This window comes from Anolis carolinensis, chromosome 3, assembly GCF_035594765.1.
Source record: "Anolis carolinensis isolate JA03-04 chromosome 3, rAnoCar3.1.pri, whole genome shotgun sequence".
NCBI lineage: Eukaryota > Metazoa > Chordata > Lepidosauria > Squamata > Dactyloidae > Anolis > Anolis carolinensis.
Genome location: NC_085843.1, coordinates 63680916 through 63698073, shown reverse-complemented (window position 1 = coordinate 63698073; position 17158 = coordinate 63680916). Strand labels below are relative to the sequence as shown.

Here is a 17158-nt window from a genome sequence, read left to right as displayed (position 1 = left end):
TGAATGATATTTGCAAGATTCTTCAGCATGGATAGCCACTGAGTGATCTTATATAGTGATATTTTAATATTTCTCTTCAGCCCAAATGGGCCTTCTTGCCACAGGGATTGATTTCTTAATGACCTTTGTAGTAATATTCTGTGCTACTAGCTGATCTATGCCTAAGGTAAAGAATTTCTAGTACAAACATCAGCGATGACAAAATCACTATCATCTTGGCATTACCTGAAATATTTTTGTTAAAACAAGATTGAGTGTTGTTAAAGATAGAGTTCAGTCGCTAACATTACTCTTCTTTTTACTCCAGGGAAGGACTTTGTAAGCATGGCAGCAGAATATTTTGTGACATCTAAATGAGTAGCTCTGTCCTTAGGCAGTTCTCCTACAGAAGAAAGTAGCAGGATGGAGGATCATATGTGAGAAATCTGAGAACGGTTTACCAGACTAAAAGGAGGATATTTTGTAAAATTATTATTAATAATAATAATAAACAACTTTGTTTTTAACTCACCCTCTTTCACCAAAGGGATTCAGGGCGGCTCCCAAAGGCGAAAAAGGCAAAAATGGCTAACATTCAATGCCATTTGAATAACAAAACAGAACATTAAAACAAACAATTGAAAATACTCAAATTGAACACAATAACACAATAAACCAGTAAACAACTAAACATCTAGGCTAAAACAAATACATCAATAAGGCATCATAACTAACACGTTCCAGTCCCACAGAATTTTGCTGTGGGACAGGAAATACTGTGCTTCCATACATTTATTTAAACCATGTGGGCCAGAAAATACACTACATAGTTTTAAGAATTTGTACTATCCTGTGTCACATGGCAAGATGTACTGCATATGGGTTCAAAGGCAAGAGGTCACTTCAAACACAAATATAATCCAATAATATAAACTACAAGACAGTTTTTCATATATATGCTGTAGTCATGGATCATTCAATGTGCAGACAAGGGTTGTAGAGGTTCAAAATATACTAAATGATTCAAAATACATGTCTCTAAATGAAAATCATCCTATATAGGAAAGGCGAGAATTCCTAAAGCAGAATCCAAAAGAATATAATCCATGTGTTACAAATACACATATTCATTGAAAGCATAGCTCTTATACTCAAGGTTTATGAGTTCAATGACATACAAAGTTCATGTTCCACATAGAAGACTGTACATTCAAACCTATATGTTCAAGTTTGTAAATCCTTTTTGAATCCAAAGTTTTAAATAAATTCAAAGTTTATAACCATCCACGACTGGCTTCGACTGTGTAGTCTTCCCCAGGTAGTAGTTTATGAAGGTACAGAAAACCTAGAATAGCCAATTTTCCAATATAACAAGTTCTTCAAGTAAATAAATTCAATGTATAAGTATCAACGATAGAGTGGACCTACAAGGAATACATATGAGTGGCTAGAAACGCTTGTACAGGATAAAAATTACAAAGTATAGTAAAAACATTAAAGACAGGAGCATCTATATTCACATAAACTCTCCTACAAGGGTTCTCTGCTACTAGTTTGATTCCTTAGGCAAGCACAGGAGAAGCAGGTAGAACCTACTGTATATAGAGAGAATTTTAAAGGGGGCTGGTGTAGCTATGTCCCAGCCATCTCATAAAAAGAACCTATTTGAACTTAACCAAAGGCCTACACAGGCTCACAGAAAACATTGTAATGAAATAGAATCATTGAGACCCTTAGGATGAACAGTTTTGAGGAAAAAATCCAGAAAGTTTCTCGTTGTAGTTTAGTGCAGAAATCTGTATTTGAAGGGGAAGTAACTACTTCTAAGACTAGGACCCTAAATGATTCAGGACTATGGTTCTTGACATTGAAATGTTTATACAGGCGTGAGCCAGTGGCCTGATTCCAGATTTTGCTCTTGTGTTTTATTACGTGGAATTTAATTTGCCTATTGGTCTGGCCGATATACATCAAGGAACAGGGACAAGTAATGACATAAATGACTCCTTTGGTGGTACATGTAGCAAAAGGTTGCAGTTGATGAACAATCTTAGTATGAGGATGCTGAAACACCTTAGTTTGAATAAATTGCGGACATATGGCACAGTGGTGACACAGAAAATTTCCTACTAAATTAGGTCTAAGTCTCATGATTTGAGAATCATGGTCAATATCTGAGTGTACCAATATGTTTCTCAAGTTCTGTGTTCTTTTATGTGCCACCATGGCGGGTTTTTTTTTTTTTTACATCCCGGTATATCACTGATGAGCTGCTAATATTTTTTCACTGTTTTAATGACCTGTCTGGAAAAATTAGTTAATGTCAAGGGACAGACCAATCTGTTGTCTGTGTACACAGATTTGTCTGCCAACAGGGTGGTACGTGGAACTTCAGATGCCCTAATGATGGCATTATCAACAATATGTCCCGGATAACCCTTGGATAATAATTGATTTTTAATCGATGTTGTGTTCAAAATCTTGTTGAAGTGTGCAATTGCATCTGATTCCCAATATTTGAGAATAAGGTAAATTATTTTTTAAGGATAGCAAATGAAAACTGGAATAATGAAGAGCTGAATTTCGATCTGTAGGTTTACGGTAATTGTTGACCATAAGTCTATTATTAAGTTTAGTAACCAAGACATCTAAGTACGGAATGCTTTTTGGGTCAATGTGTCCAGTGAATTTTATGTCTGGGTGGATAGTGTTTGCCCATATCAATAGATCATGTGCAGATTGTTGATTATTCATGATGATAAACACATCATCAATATACCTGAAGTATTTAATCATGTTGCTATAGACGGGATTCCACATGGGGTTCAAAACTGATTTCATTTCCAAATCGTCCATGAATAAATTGGCAATGGAAGGGGTAATTGGACTGCCCATGGCGACTCCTTGAATTTGAAGGTAAAATTGACCACTACATTTAAAATAGTTTTTTCCCAAAACAACATCCAACAGATCCAAAAGAAAATGTGTAGGGGGGTTTAAATTAGTTCTGGAATCTAATATGTTTTGCACACTATGCATGCCTCTGATAGGGGAATGCTGGTATAAAGAGATGTTACATCCATAGTCATAAGCACCACATCCGTAGGGAGGGTAAGCTGTTCAATGAGGGTAATAAAATGTTTTGTGTCTTTAATATAAGACTTGATGTGTTTCACATGTGGTTGTAAAAACGAATCCAAAAATTTAGCAAGTGGTTTAAGAATAGAACCAGAGCCTGACACAATAGGTCGGCCAATCGGAGGTATGGTGTTTTCATGTGTTTTTGGTAGCTTATAGATTACAGGGATACAAGGATGTCTGGTAGTTAAACAGTTTTTTCTTGCAAATTAATGTATTCCAAACTGAGACCCTCAAAAAGAATGGTTCTAATCATAAATTGAATGTGTTTAGTGGGATCACTTTCTAATAATGAGTAGTGTGCCCTAACAGATAATTGTCTGTGCACTTCTTTCATATAATCAGTGTGATTCATGATGACAATGACTCCCCCCTTATCTGCAGGTTTAAAAATAATATTTTGGTCCTGGGTTCACAACTAGACACCCGTTTTTCAATTCACTAAAATCAGTTTCTTAGGGTTTTTTTTTTGTTCAATTTTGACCACATGTTCTGTGGTTAGACTCAAAATGAGCGGAAATACAAAAAAGTTAATTGTGGGAGACACTAAATAGCTTACTCTGAGTCACCCTACAACATTTGCTTAGGACAATTATTCCTACATGTCAATGTTTTGGCCCTGAGTTGAAGGCAAATATTTCATTTACCAGGTCCAGACCCATTATTGTTTCTAGCAGATCTGAAGGACAATTTGTAGAGGTCATTTGCTCACAGTCTGTTGTAACACTGATACAGTGTTACCTCACTACTTCGTGGTTCACTTTTCGTGGATTCACTATTTTGCGGTTTTTCAATGGACTCTAAAAGGGTATTATAAATCATTAAAAAATACAATTTACAGCCTAAGGAAGGGAGCAATGAGAAGCCAAAGGGAGAGAAAAGAAGCCCAAGCAGCAACGGGAGGAGAAGGAGGTGAAAATAATTACGAAAATAATGTATAAATATTAAAATAAATATAGTGTCCCTACTTTGTGGATTTTCACTTTTTGCGGATGGTCCTGGAATCTAACCCCAGTGATAAGTGAGGGAGCACTGTACTGAAAATTCTGATGAGGAAATAATTTTGCCCTGTAAAAAAGCAATATGTCATAAGGAGAACTAACCTAAATGAACTGAACAAAGTGTCAGTTTGTGTCACTATGTTTCTTCAAAGGAAAAGAAGAAAGATGTTTTCTGAAAAGCAAAATAACATATTATGATTACTAATTCCAATTTACATGGTAAAGGAGAAAAGCAATGACCCAGTACCAAGCTAGCAATACACAATACCCACCAGAGACATATAAAAATTGCTTTAGGGAGAAAGCAAAAAAAGAAGAGAAAAGCCAGAGCAGCTAATTAAAAAGTTTCCAGCACCCAGGACAAAACCAATTAATTAACCAGAGTATCCATAATAACATCCCTATTAATCTGAGAGTGAAGCCAGGAATATTAACTTAGAATAAAACCTAATACACGTAGCTGACAAATGCCAGATGAGTAATGACTCTTCATTTTTACCTTTCACAGTTTGGAATTTGGTTTGGCTGATGACAGGCAAGACGTCTGGCATGCTGACTGCTGGCATGTTACCACCTGCCACTCCCACTTTTTTGTTCTGCTCATTTAGTCCAATTAGCAGTTACTTTAAAATTCCCTTCTCTGCGATAATTAGGAATTTACAGTCTAAAAGTACCAATATATACTATAATTTAGAAGTATTGCCTAAAACCAATAATGGAGGAGTGAAAAAGGTTTAAGATTGCAACTATCAAGCAAGAAGGGCTTTTAAGTCTAGAAAAAAATGATACTCAAAGGAAAAATTGCAGTTATGTAGCAGTTATGTTGCTCATTATGAGATTTCACATGGCTTTTACCTCCTGTTATTTAGAATTTATATTATTTGAACGATAAGAAAATACCCTATAACACAAACCCCGCCCACACTTTTTCCCCTCAAGAAAATCAGACATTGTGAAATCAGATATAGCTGTTCTTGTAATGCCAAACTTCTCTTAGGTGCATGCATTTTGAATATACAGGCAGTACCCAAGTTACAACAAGATCATTTCTGTAGGTTTGCTCTTAAGTTGAATTTATATGTAAGTCAGAACATGTACACTTTTAAGTGTAACTCCAGTCAAAAAATATATTTTCTAGCTTTGGATAGCAACCCCCTGTGGTGTTTGTTTCTCTGTCTGCGCCCCTGTTCAAAAGATGTCATCTCACTTTCTGTCCCTATGATAATTGGATTTTTTTTTTTAAAAAAATTGTCTTGTTGTGGAAAAATATTTGGTGAGAAAACCTTAGTGGAAGGCTACATGATAACTCTTTCAGGAGTGAATCTCCTTTCCTAGGGGTAGATTTCTCTCACTTCCTGTTGTCTCATCCCTGTTTGTAACTATGTTTGAAAGTCAGATGTTTGTAACTCGGGGAATGACTGTATATGCATAAAATTCAGAAGCAAAAAATTTCAAAAAAAGTGGCTCAGTTCCAAAAAATTGTTTTTACATTGAGCTATGGTGAAATATAAAAGGGAGCCCTATTTCCTAAACCTTGGACTCCAAAACCCTATTCTTATGTTGAGTAGCTGTAATTTCTGCTGAAATGCAGTTTTGTCATTGTTTGTTTGTATGTTATATGAAAAATAATTTCTCCTGATTGCAATTAACATTTTAAAAAGCAGTTTTATTTCCTGTTATTGCTGTTTCTACTATGTCCCTCTGCTCTGCTTTTTTATTCCATCCTTCATCCCTAACATCCTCAACTTCTACACCTTGTTCTAAGACTCTTCTAAACACTTGGTAAAGCATTACAGAAGATCATAGCATAATATATTTGCTCCCTGGATAAATCATTATCTCTATTCACATGTTTCATGTTAGACATGAGATTAGGAGACATAAATGACATTCTGTAACTTCTATTCAAAACATTGTCATACTTTTGGCTCAACAATAAATATGACAAACAGAATTGTTAGCAAATCAGACTTGTGTATTTACATAAGCCAAAATGAAAATCAGACACATTCATATCTATCATGCTTCAGTGTTCACTTAATTAGGAAACAGCATCAATACCATGTGGCCTGCCATTGACCCAGTAATACAGAAATTATAACTTGTCTTAGGTAATACACAATGCATAATACTTAGATAATACATAATAGTTGAGAGATGCGTATGATTAGTTCATTTGATTCCAAAAACCACCAAGACTATTGAATAATTTGAAATGGTAGACTAATCTGAAACCTGGTGTGTGTGTCAAGAAAAAAGATTTAAAGCTACAGTATTGAAATTTTCAATTCTCAATTTTGCCTTTCAATTAGGTAAGGCAAACTCTTTGACAGTTGTAATGAGCAGTGGATTATAATTGTTTATTAGCTTTATTAAAATGTAAATACATAGGTCAGTGAGAATAAATTGAGGAGATGTACATAATGTAGAAATTGAATGTAATTTTTTAAAAGGAATTTCTTATAGTAATATAAAATATATAAAAAAATAAATCCAGATTTTATTACAACCTTCAAGTATGAAACTGATCACCTATACATTAATATAATGGCCTCAGCAAGACTGTAAGTAACTGGCATCAGCTCTAAGGCATGTAGAATCTTACTGGGAAACCACTAGAAATTATCTGAAGTTGCCAACTATTTTAAAACTACTGTAATGTGAAACATTTTTAAAAGCTCAGCAAAGAGAACTTCTCATCATTCTGACAGTATATGGCAATGCAGTATCTCTCAGTACAACTATTACTTGTTTATGCTATTATTTGTGATTGTCTAATTATCATCTTCCTGTATGCCACATTCTTTACAATCCTTATGCCATTGATCTTTAAAACACCTGCCTAAAGTTGATCAATAAATGCACACTTTAATTCCAAGGTATTTATTTATAGTGCATTGTTTATGACTGAGAGAAGCATGAAAGCTGTTCTACCCAGACTTTTGTTCAGAACTTAAATGGGACAGAAGAAGATTTCCTGAACTGCTATTTTAACATTTTCAGTGAACTAAAGATTTCTTTGGGCATCTCTAGATCAAACTTCATTATTTAGCAGTGTAGATTTTATTTATTTATTTTTATTTATTTCCAATATTTCTACCCCGCCCTTCTCCCCAAGGGGACTCAGGGCGGCTTACACAACTGGTAGGATCACTACCAGTACATCATAATACAATAAAATAAGAATAAAACAGTTAAAATAATTAAATAACATAGTAAAATACAATATATAAAAATTTAAAACAATGCAACACCAAATATATATACCAATCATCCATCAGACCTTGTGCAAAAGCCTTAATCCGATCCATGTCAATGCTGAGTTCATTCATTAATAAATGGCTCCCCACCACCACCACTATGTTTCCCCTTCTTGACATCTTCTCTGGTGGGAGGATTTTTCCAGCAGCATAATTAGGAGGATAGTGAAGGAGGGCCCAAGAAACATAGAATTTCAGTGTTGTGTTGCAGCAGTGTGTGTGCAGTAAACAATGCAATAAAGCTTAAGCTGAGAAAGTTGTGTGTGCCTTCCTACAACAGCCAAAGTAAAGTGTGCCTCCAGAACCCCCAAAAGATCTTGGGGCTCCACAAGTGAAAGTGAGGGGCTCCGCAGTGCCATGCAGGGAAATTAAAGTTTGGCAGCAGCATCCTCCCATGCACAGACCATTTCTCCCCCGCCTCCATCACCACCCAGAATCTTTTTCTCGTTGCCCAGATCCCCCCCCCCCCCATCTCACTTTCTTTGCCTCCAAAACCCTATTTCCCTCCTACCACTCAGGGGGTGCTTTGATTGTGTTTTTCTTGCATGGCAGAAGGGGGTTAGACTTGATGGCCCTGGTTTTTTTTTACTGAAATACTGTTAAGCTTATGTTGGTTAAAATATTTTAAATATTGAATTGTTCGTTCTTTTCTTTCTTTTTTTCTTTTTTCTTTTTGCACTGTGAGAATTAGTTTACACAAACACTCTCCATCCATCTGCCACTGACCCATCCCATACCTGATATATACATTATATATAATATATACAGTAGAGTCTCACTTATCCAACGTTCTGGATTATCCAACACATTTTTGTAGTCAATGTTTTCAATGCATTGTGATATTTTGGTGCTGAATTCGTAAATACAGTAATTACTACATGGCATTAATGTGTAATGAACTACTTTTTCTGTCAAATTTGTTGTATAACATGATGTTTTGGTGCTTAATTTGTAAAATCATAACCTATTTTGATGTTTAATAGGCTTTTTCTTAATCTCTCCTTATTATCCAACATATTCGCTTATCCAACATTCTGCTGGCCCGTTTATGTTGGATAAGTGAGACTCTACTGTAATATAATATATAAACATTTCTTGAGGCTCCATGAGAAACTTTTGCTTCAAAAAGGGCTCCGAGCTGAAAAAGTTTGAGAACCCCTCCTCTAGAAGGTTCAAAATAATTCAATTTACTTACACAAGACTTAACCGTTCTGATTGATTCATTGAATGTTTGTATAGTGTTAGTTTTGAATAAAAGGTTGGCAGAAACATATTGAACTGCTATTCTTTTTTGTGGTGTGGAACTCATTCCTTCCACATTATAGCTACTTCTGGCACTAAGATTTGTGTCAAAAATTGTATCCAAGAACACGTCTGTTTCATTAACAGAGGGTTTTTATATATATTCTTTATAGTATTGTCATCTTGAAACTGGATTTTTGTCTCTACCTCCACCTTTTGACAGCACATAGTGAGAGGAGGAGGATCAATTTCCATTGTTTTGTCCTATGGATGCAGATCTAGGCAATATGTTGCAGGGATAATAGAAAAATCTGGACTGAGTTTCTTTCCTAAAAAGACTGTACTTGTACTTTTTGGATTTTCCAGAGCTTGCTAGAAAAGTGGGTTTGAGATTGGTTTTGAGAAGACTTCTACAGTGGACTCAAGAAGATTGATTGATTGATTGCTGTGAAGCCTGAAATATAATTTGTGGACTAATAAGAGATTATAAGGCAGTGCAAAAGACTATAATGGAAAAGTATTTAGAAATGAAAAGTAATGGGATAAGGGTTGTGGTTTAATAAGAATGCACGAAAGAGCATCAGAGTTCAAGAAAAGCAGTTTATTAAAGTAAACGGGGAACACAAAGAGCAAGATAGCAAGAAATATAATTGATAAGGGAAATCAGAAAGCAGTGAGTTTTATAGAGAAGAAACAGATGCTTCCTTCCTGTCTTTTTGAGTTGCCATTGCAAATTGGGCCATGAGGTTTCTACAGCCCTGCCTCTGAATGTGAACAGGATATTTAAATCCAGTACCATAATTTATATATTCCAAGCTTTCAGATGACTTAAAAAGCACTTTCAATAATTCATGCCATTTTAAGAAGGCAGTGTTCTGTATCTGGATAGGACGATTCTTTGGTATATGTGAACTGCTCTGCTAAAGGTAGATAGTTTTTTTTTCCATCTTTTTTGCTATGTGTGGAACCTTAATACTTTTCTGGTTTTTGCCTTACAAACCTCTGTGAATGCACAAGTACAAGTGTGCAGACTAAAATTAATATATCTCATTTTCTCATCCCAAATGGTACAAGTTTCAAAAGTTAAATATTTCTAGTAAAATGTGTGTGAATAGGATACCAAATATTCCTTATTTTGTATTGTTGCATCATAACCATGGATGGAGTAGGTTGTGCCTACATGGGACAAACTATTTAAAGGAGTTAGAAATGTGTTTTTATTTTAAACACTTAAGTTCATAAAGTCAATGTCCATAAAGCATTTAATTAATAAAACTCAAATGTGTATAAAAAACAATTTGTCCTGATTTACAGACTCCCTTCATTTGGAAGCAGCTGCTTAATGTTCTTTTTAAAAACACAGCTTGATTCCATCAGTATTAACAACCCATTATTGTGAGTTATGTCCTTCTTTCAGTGAATAAATTCTCTTAAAGTGTATCTAGAGAAGTTTATAAAATGCAAGCTTAACATATGTTTTTAACAATGGCTGTTTTGATGGAGTTGATTGATAACTTGATTTTATACATTTGGTTTCAGTTTCTCATTTGTCCATTGTATGTGCATTTCCCATTGAAGTTAATGATATTGTTATCAGTTACCTTTATCTCTTTATAATGTTGTATGAAAATGATTTTAGATTTTTAACCTTGCACTTATTAACTCTATATTGTTTAAACCAGTATAATTCTAAATCTGGAAAATCTCTGATGAGCTTAGCAGTCAGGAAAAAGAAGAAAATCCTACTTGTTGAATCTTCGTGGACTATAATTAATAACTCAAGACGTGGCTAGTTACATCATGCTGTTTGATATTTTGTCTATTTTGCTTGTATTGTTCCCTTTTTTCAAACAGTATAGCTTTTAGTGCTTGGTAATAATAAAGGGAGAAAAGTACTTGGACAAGCTCAAATTGTCCATCACAGTTTTGATTTATTAGAAACATTGAAAGGCAACCCAGAAAGAATGAACTGAAATTCCCCCTTCATCTGATGGCAGAAATGCTTGTCTTTATTATTTCAGGTTGACCGCCAATCCCAGTTTATTCAAGGTTATCGAGTCATATATCGTCAGACATCAGGCCTACCTTCACCTTCTGCATGGCAAACGCTGGATGTCAAGGTTCCTACAGAGCGCAGTGCTGTCCTAGTCAACTTGAAAAAAGGAGTGACATATGAAATAAAAGTCCGGCCTTATTTCAATGAGTTTCAAGGAATGGACAGTGAATCAAAATCTGCTCGTACCACTGAAGAAGGCAAGTAAACAAAATAGCAGACACCTGTTTAGCTAAGTCAGGTGAAAGAGTCTATCATCCACTGTTCCAGTGCAAGTCTTCCATACATATTGGTCATTGCACAAAGCATATCATGTTTTATTTCAATGTTAAAGCTCCACATGTCAATAAATCCTCCACAGCAGTAAACTGCAGTCACTGTCACTTTTGTGAATCCATGCATTCATTTACGTTGTTCTAGTTCATTATATTTCTATACATAAAAAAGTGAGTATAAAAGAGCTCACATCTTCTAAAGCGTCAATAACTGGTTATTTTTTTAAGGCAAGTAAAACAATTCTGAGTGTTCTTACTTAGAGGAAACACCTTGATATCAAATCCCATAGGTTGTGATTAGATTAATAGTAATCTTTTAAAAATACATTGATACCTTTAGTATTTAATATAATCATCAATTATGGGTAGCCAAATGAGTAACTACTACTGATGTATCAAATTGTGAAAAGCCAATTGAACTATAAAGAGCTTCCAAGAACCTCTAAACCCAGATCAACAGATCAAGTGATAGAACAAAAATCCGTTTTATATGTTAGGGATTTCCTGGGAATGACTTAGATACAGAACATGCAGAATCACTGTATCTTCATATCAGTCAGTTCTGTGGCAAATCTGGAATACTGTATTTAGCTCTGGTTCCTCAGTGTCAAAAAGATGCCATAAATCTGTAGAAAGTACAAATAGGCAATAAAAAGGAAAAGCTAAACTCATTTAACAAAAGTGACCAAAGGGAGGAAAATAATAAACATTTATAGAACCAGGAATGGTATGAAAAGGAGGTGAAGATTTCTTCCTTGCTCATTACATTAGAAGATGAGGCCAAACAGTGGGACCAAATACATTATTTCCTTATGTGAGGCATAATGCTATATATTCCATAAGTTGTGATTGCCTAGGGTACAGGTAGATTGTTTGAAAATAGTTTTTCAAACAAATTTCTAGGGCTATTAACCATAACACTTAGATGAAGCCAAATTCTATGATGGTACTCATCTGAACACCACATATTGGGAAATCAACATCATGAGGGTTTTAGGAGATGTATACATGGCATTTGTATAGACTGAATGAAGACTAGATGACATGGCTGTCCACTTTATTGCATGAAGCTCACCTTAAGCTGTACATGCTGCATGAAAATTAATGGAAATGTGGTATCAAACAAACAGTCAACTAAAATGATATTTGCATACCTCGTTTAAATCTACAGCTCTCCGGTAATGTGTTTGAGGCTCAAGTAATCTTATATGATGACTGCAGTCATCATATTGCCTATTTGTACTTTCTACAGATTTATGGCATCTTTTTGACACTGAGGAACCAGAGCTAAATACAGTATTCCAGATTTGCCACAGAACTGACTGATATGAAGATACAGTGATTCTGCATGTTCTGTATCTAAGTCATTCCCAGGAAATCCCTAACATATAAAACGGATTTTTGTTCTATCACTTGATCTGTTGATCTGGGTTTAGAGGTTCTTGGAAGCTCTTTATAGTTCAATTGGCTTTTCACAATTTGATACATCAGTAGTAGTTACTCATTTGGCTACCCATAATTGATGATTATATTAAATACTAAAGGTATCAATGTATTTTTAAAAGATTACTATTAATCTAATCACAACCTATGGGATTTGATATCAAGGTGTTTCCTCTAAGTAAGAACACTCAGAATTGTTTTACTTGCCTTAAAAAAATAACCAGTTATTGACGCTTTTTGGTTCTGAGCAAAGATTTTAGGAATATCCCTGCCTATAGATATGTTAAACTCACAGGCAGTAAGCTGCTATGTAGATTTATGTAACCTTCACCCACTCTGCTTCTTGGTGTCCCCTTCTGTACAACAAACAACTGTAACAAATTGTATTGTCAACAATTAAATGTCATACCGGTATGCTTCGTTTAAAAAAAGACTTTCAAAATGTCTGTCTGTATAGCAGATTATTTATAGGCCTATGTGGACAGAATATGGCATTCAAAAGGTATCATTCCATGTCCATTTTCTTTGGTTCTTTAATTATCTATATAATTACCTTAGGTTTATGTTTTATTAGATGTAATCTGAAGTAGATTTTCTTTTAATGAATATGGTTCCCTTCTCAGAAGGAAAAGGACAATCTTCTAAAAAGTATAATATTGCATGCCTTGATGCACACTTCTATTTTAGGAAATGGCAATGTAACAAGGGGAAAAATCTGTGCTATAAAAGAAAGCTTCAGAGGTATGATAAGAATATTGTAATTTTTTTTCCATCTTAGTATATGTGTTCTTAGCACAGCAAACATTTAAATATAAATCTAATTTCAGAAGAAATGCTTCTTCTGGTACCTAAATGGGGAAAAATGATTTTAACCACAGGTCTTCCCCCTTCTTTTCCTGGATATCACACATTTGTCACAATTCTTCATCCATTCATCTTTTGCCTCTTTGGCCTTGTGAAAGTAACAAATGGAATTCTGTTTGGTTTTGTCTGGAAAAGATGAGCAGTGATTTGGGTGCTTTAATATCTGTGGGAAGGAGCTGAGCACTGGAATAATTGACCTGTCAAGAATCAGGCATGGTGTTCCCCACAAGTCAGCAGCAAGGGAAATGAGAAAATCGTTTTAAAATGTTATTTTTCAGTGTGGTCCGTTTAATAACTGCAACACTCTCAGGGAAATGGGTTAATTTATATTATGGCGTCAGTTTTTACTGCGGCAATATTGTACAGATGAAGACAGAACATTCCATATTATGTATTACGGATTTATGTGGTTATGCATATAGGCAAACATGTAAATCAAATGAATTTTAAAATATCTCAAATTCTTGCCTCATCATCAGATTTTAAGTAGTGTTTTTCATTAGTGCTGGACAACTTACCTTAGAGTCAGATTCCTTTGTATTCCCTAGCGTTGAATAATCACATGACATACTGAATATTCTGTATATATCAACACTATGAAATTTGTCCAGGAACATTGGAATGTGCTTGTTCTACACTGAGTTACACATTGAGTGTAACTTTTTCCATTAGCACCATCCTCCAGTTGTGCAATTTTGGCTAACTTAGGGAGCTCTCAAGCCTGCTGATAATTTCCCTCTTGTGTGCCATTGTCTATCCATGGTCACTGCTAAACTTGTAATAATAAGTTAATAATGACCTGCCATCCAATCTTGAGCCCCTCCTTAAAAATAGTTACAGATTCCCTGAAAAAGTATTTTTGATTCACTTTTGCTGCCTCTATTTTGTACAGCTCCAAGCGCTCCTCCACAATCTGTAACTGTCCTCACAGTTGGAAATCATAACAGCACCAGTATCAGCATTTCATGGGATCCTCCACCACCAGATCACCAAAATGGAATAATCCAAGAATATAGGGTAAGGGTGAAATACAGCAGAAAAGGATAACTAAAATGGTGATGCATTTTTATTAACAATAATATGTAATCTATATTCATTTTTGGTTTAAAACTGATCTGTATGTATAATCTCCCCAATACTCCTGTGTAGTAACTTATTGTTGTAGTAATTCACAAAATACAAAAGATAAAACATAATTAAGTTATCAACAATTTAAACCAGTTAAAAAGAAACCATAAAAATATAGCACAAGACAAATAATAGTAAATTTAGCAGATGGTACAAGGTTTGCACTGTCCTACTTTACTATATTTTTTTTCCTTACTGCAATAAAATTGTCAAAAAACTGTCCCGTTTTCTATTTTCCAAATATTCCTAAATATTACTTCCATTCCTATTACTCAATTTACCTACCAATTGAGACCAAATTACCCCTTTATCGGTGCACCAGAGGCATATGGTGGGGAAAAAAGAGAAAGTGTCAATTAGCAGGGGAGGCAATCATGTGTCTCTCAAGGGGTGGCTCATTTCCCTGATGCCCAGCCATAGCCTTAGAGCATTTTTCAGCAGCCCCTTTATTGCGCTTCAGTAGTGACAGGTGTTTACAATGTGGAAGCTATCTGAGATACACTGCCATCTGCTGCAGCACATTTTTTTGGCTGAACTTGAACTTTTTAAAATGCCTGGTATACCTTTAAATGCCCACTGGCGGTGTCTATATTTTTACCACCACAGCCATGAGTCAGCTTCAAACTGCATTACATGGTCAGAGTTGAAGGACCCTCTGTCCCCTTTCCCTCCTTTTCATTCATCATAGGCACACAGTGGGGTTTTTTGATACTTACTTGGACTGCTCCAAGAAAGGTGACACATGTCTTCCTTCCCTAATCCCTTACCATGACACAGCTATAACCCTGATGGCAAAAGCCTGCCCAGTAAAGGTTGCCACCCCTGCTTATTTAATGGAAGCAAAAAGGCAAGCATATTTGCACTACTTGTTAAGCATATTATTTAGTCTTTAGGATAAAATGAGCAATGTCTGTTATTCCAACATTATCCAATAGACTTGTATTTCTGAATAGAGAGATTTAAAAACTCTACTGTCCCAAGTGCGTTCCTCTTAAATGACAAAATAAGTCAAAAGAAATCCTTCTTGGAGATTGTACAAGTTTAGGAATGTGAAATATGCTTTTATTGAGGAAGTCAGTGAGTTGAAGAAAGACAGAAGAAAGGGGGTGCATGTTTACTACCATGGAGAAAAAAAGTAAAACCTGCTAAATCTTGGGTTCATCTCTGATGTAACAAATCTGATGCCATTGACTGAACCCAAGCTACAAAGCAATTTCAGTCTTCCCTTTTACTTCATATTACTATATGAAAAATGAATTCCCTCTAGGCACATGCAAAAGTTTTCATTTGCCATCTGAGGTTTATCATTTTTCCCTGACAGTCTCCCTTGCTGCTCTGAAAACAGCTTTTGAAGCTCTTCAAAGGAATTATCATGAGACATTTTTATACCTGAAGTAAAAAATCAAAATAAGATGAGTACTCCCTTCCATCCAACATAGTAGTAGAATTCATATTTTATTTATTTTTAAATGCACAGGGAAGATAGCAAGGAAATGTAGGGAAATGGTAGCTTCTTCAGAATCTCTTAACCAAAGCAACTGCTTCATGGTACACAGGAGAGGCTGGTGAAATGAAGACTCTGCCCCATCTTTTAGTTCAAACACTAAAGGAGTTGTCCAAATTTCTGAATTTATCTGGGAGAACACTCAGAACCTTGGACAGCTCCTTCAGAATCTGGCCCTATTTCTATATTCTTAGTTACACTGTTTAGTATAACCTAACACTTTCAGCTTGAAGGGAATAGCTGGAATTCCAAATGGATGCTCTAAATTAAAACGATTTTCCAGAACCCTTCCCAATTATGGAAAGATGAGTGGGAATTCTCATTGATTCCTTCTCAATTTTATAGCTTCCTAATACTGTTTTGCGCATTATTCTAGAGAGTCTTCTAGACTGTCAAAATGTTTCATCAGAGCACTAAGAACTACAGAGGGGAGGGGTTATTGGTGAAAACCCCCACCTTTTTAAACTTGCAAGATTATCTCATGCACTGAAAATTATTTCATTTAAACCTGGATTTAGTCCAATGTTAATTAGTGTAAGTATAGATTTATTAATTCTAATTTTCTGAAATCTCACTAAATTTTGACAATTATAATAGAGTTATATTTCTTCTTCAAGAGGTCATACTGTGCATTGTGAAAGTTGGTTTGTAAACCTTGTACTGAGTTAACCTGTTATATGGATAATAACAACTCTGCCAATGCTGAATTTCTTTATTGTATTTTTTTTCCTTCTTTAGAAAAGAGATTTTTCATTGGATTCATATTGCTTTTGAAATGGGTTGTTTCTCACTATGCCATCTGGTAATTTGGCCATAACTTGTATTTTATTTATATTTGTGTAAACTGACTGAATTCAAGAGCAACTGCACACATGGAATCTCTCTTTCTATTTCCCATACTCTGTGTTTTCTCATGCATACAAACATCTTAGTGATTAAAACGTGTGCATGATTTTAGCAATCAGGGAGAGGTATTTTATAACAAATCATAATAAATTTTATTCATATCTCGCTACCATCTCTCCAAAGGGACTTGGGGCAGCTTACAAAAGCACTCCAAGGTGCACAGATAACATACAGCAAGTAAAAAATGGTACATAAGTATAAACAAGTCACATAAAATTATAGCTATGTAAAATCAAAATAATACAGTTTTAAAAACATCAATAGATAAAACTAGCTGCCATCGGTTCAGAAAGTGCCAAGTGTCAACTTCATATGGACCCATTCAGCCTACTCGAAGTCAAAAGCCTGTTTGAACATCCATGTTT

General features: G+C 35.1%; 1 protein-coding gene across 14 annotated transcripts in view; it reads left to right on the top strand.

Moving 5' to 3' along the window:
* Nucleotides 1-17158, top strand: part of robo2 (roundabout guidance receptor 2) — a 1412536-nt gene that overhangs the window by 1307601 nt on the left and 87777 nt on the right. For all 14 annotated transcript variants that reach the window (XM_062977135.1, XM_062977143.1, XM_062977146.1 and 11 more), the window contains 2 exons: nucleotides 10642-10873; nucleotides 14148-14272. In XM_062977135.1, coding sequence (XP_062833205.1) covers nucleotides 10642-10873; nucleotides 14148-14272 — 357 coding nt within the window. The remainder of the gene's footprint in view (nucleotides 1-10641; nucleotides 10874-14147; nucleotides 14273-17158) is intronic.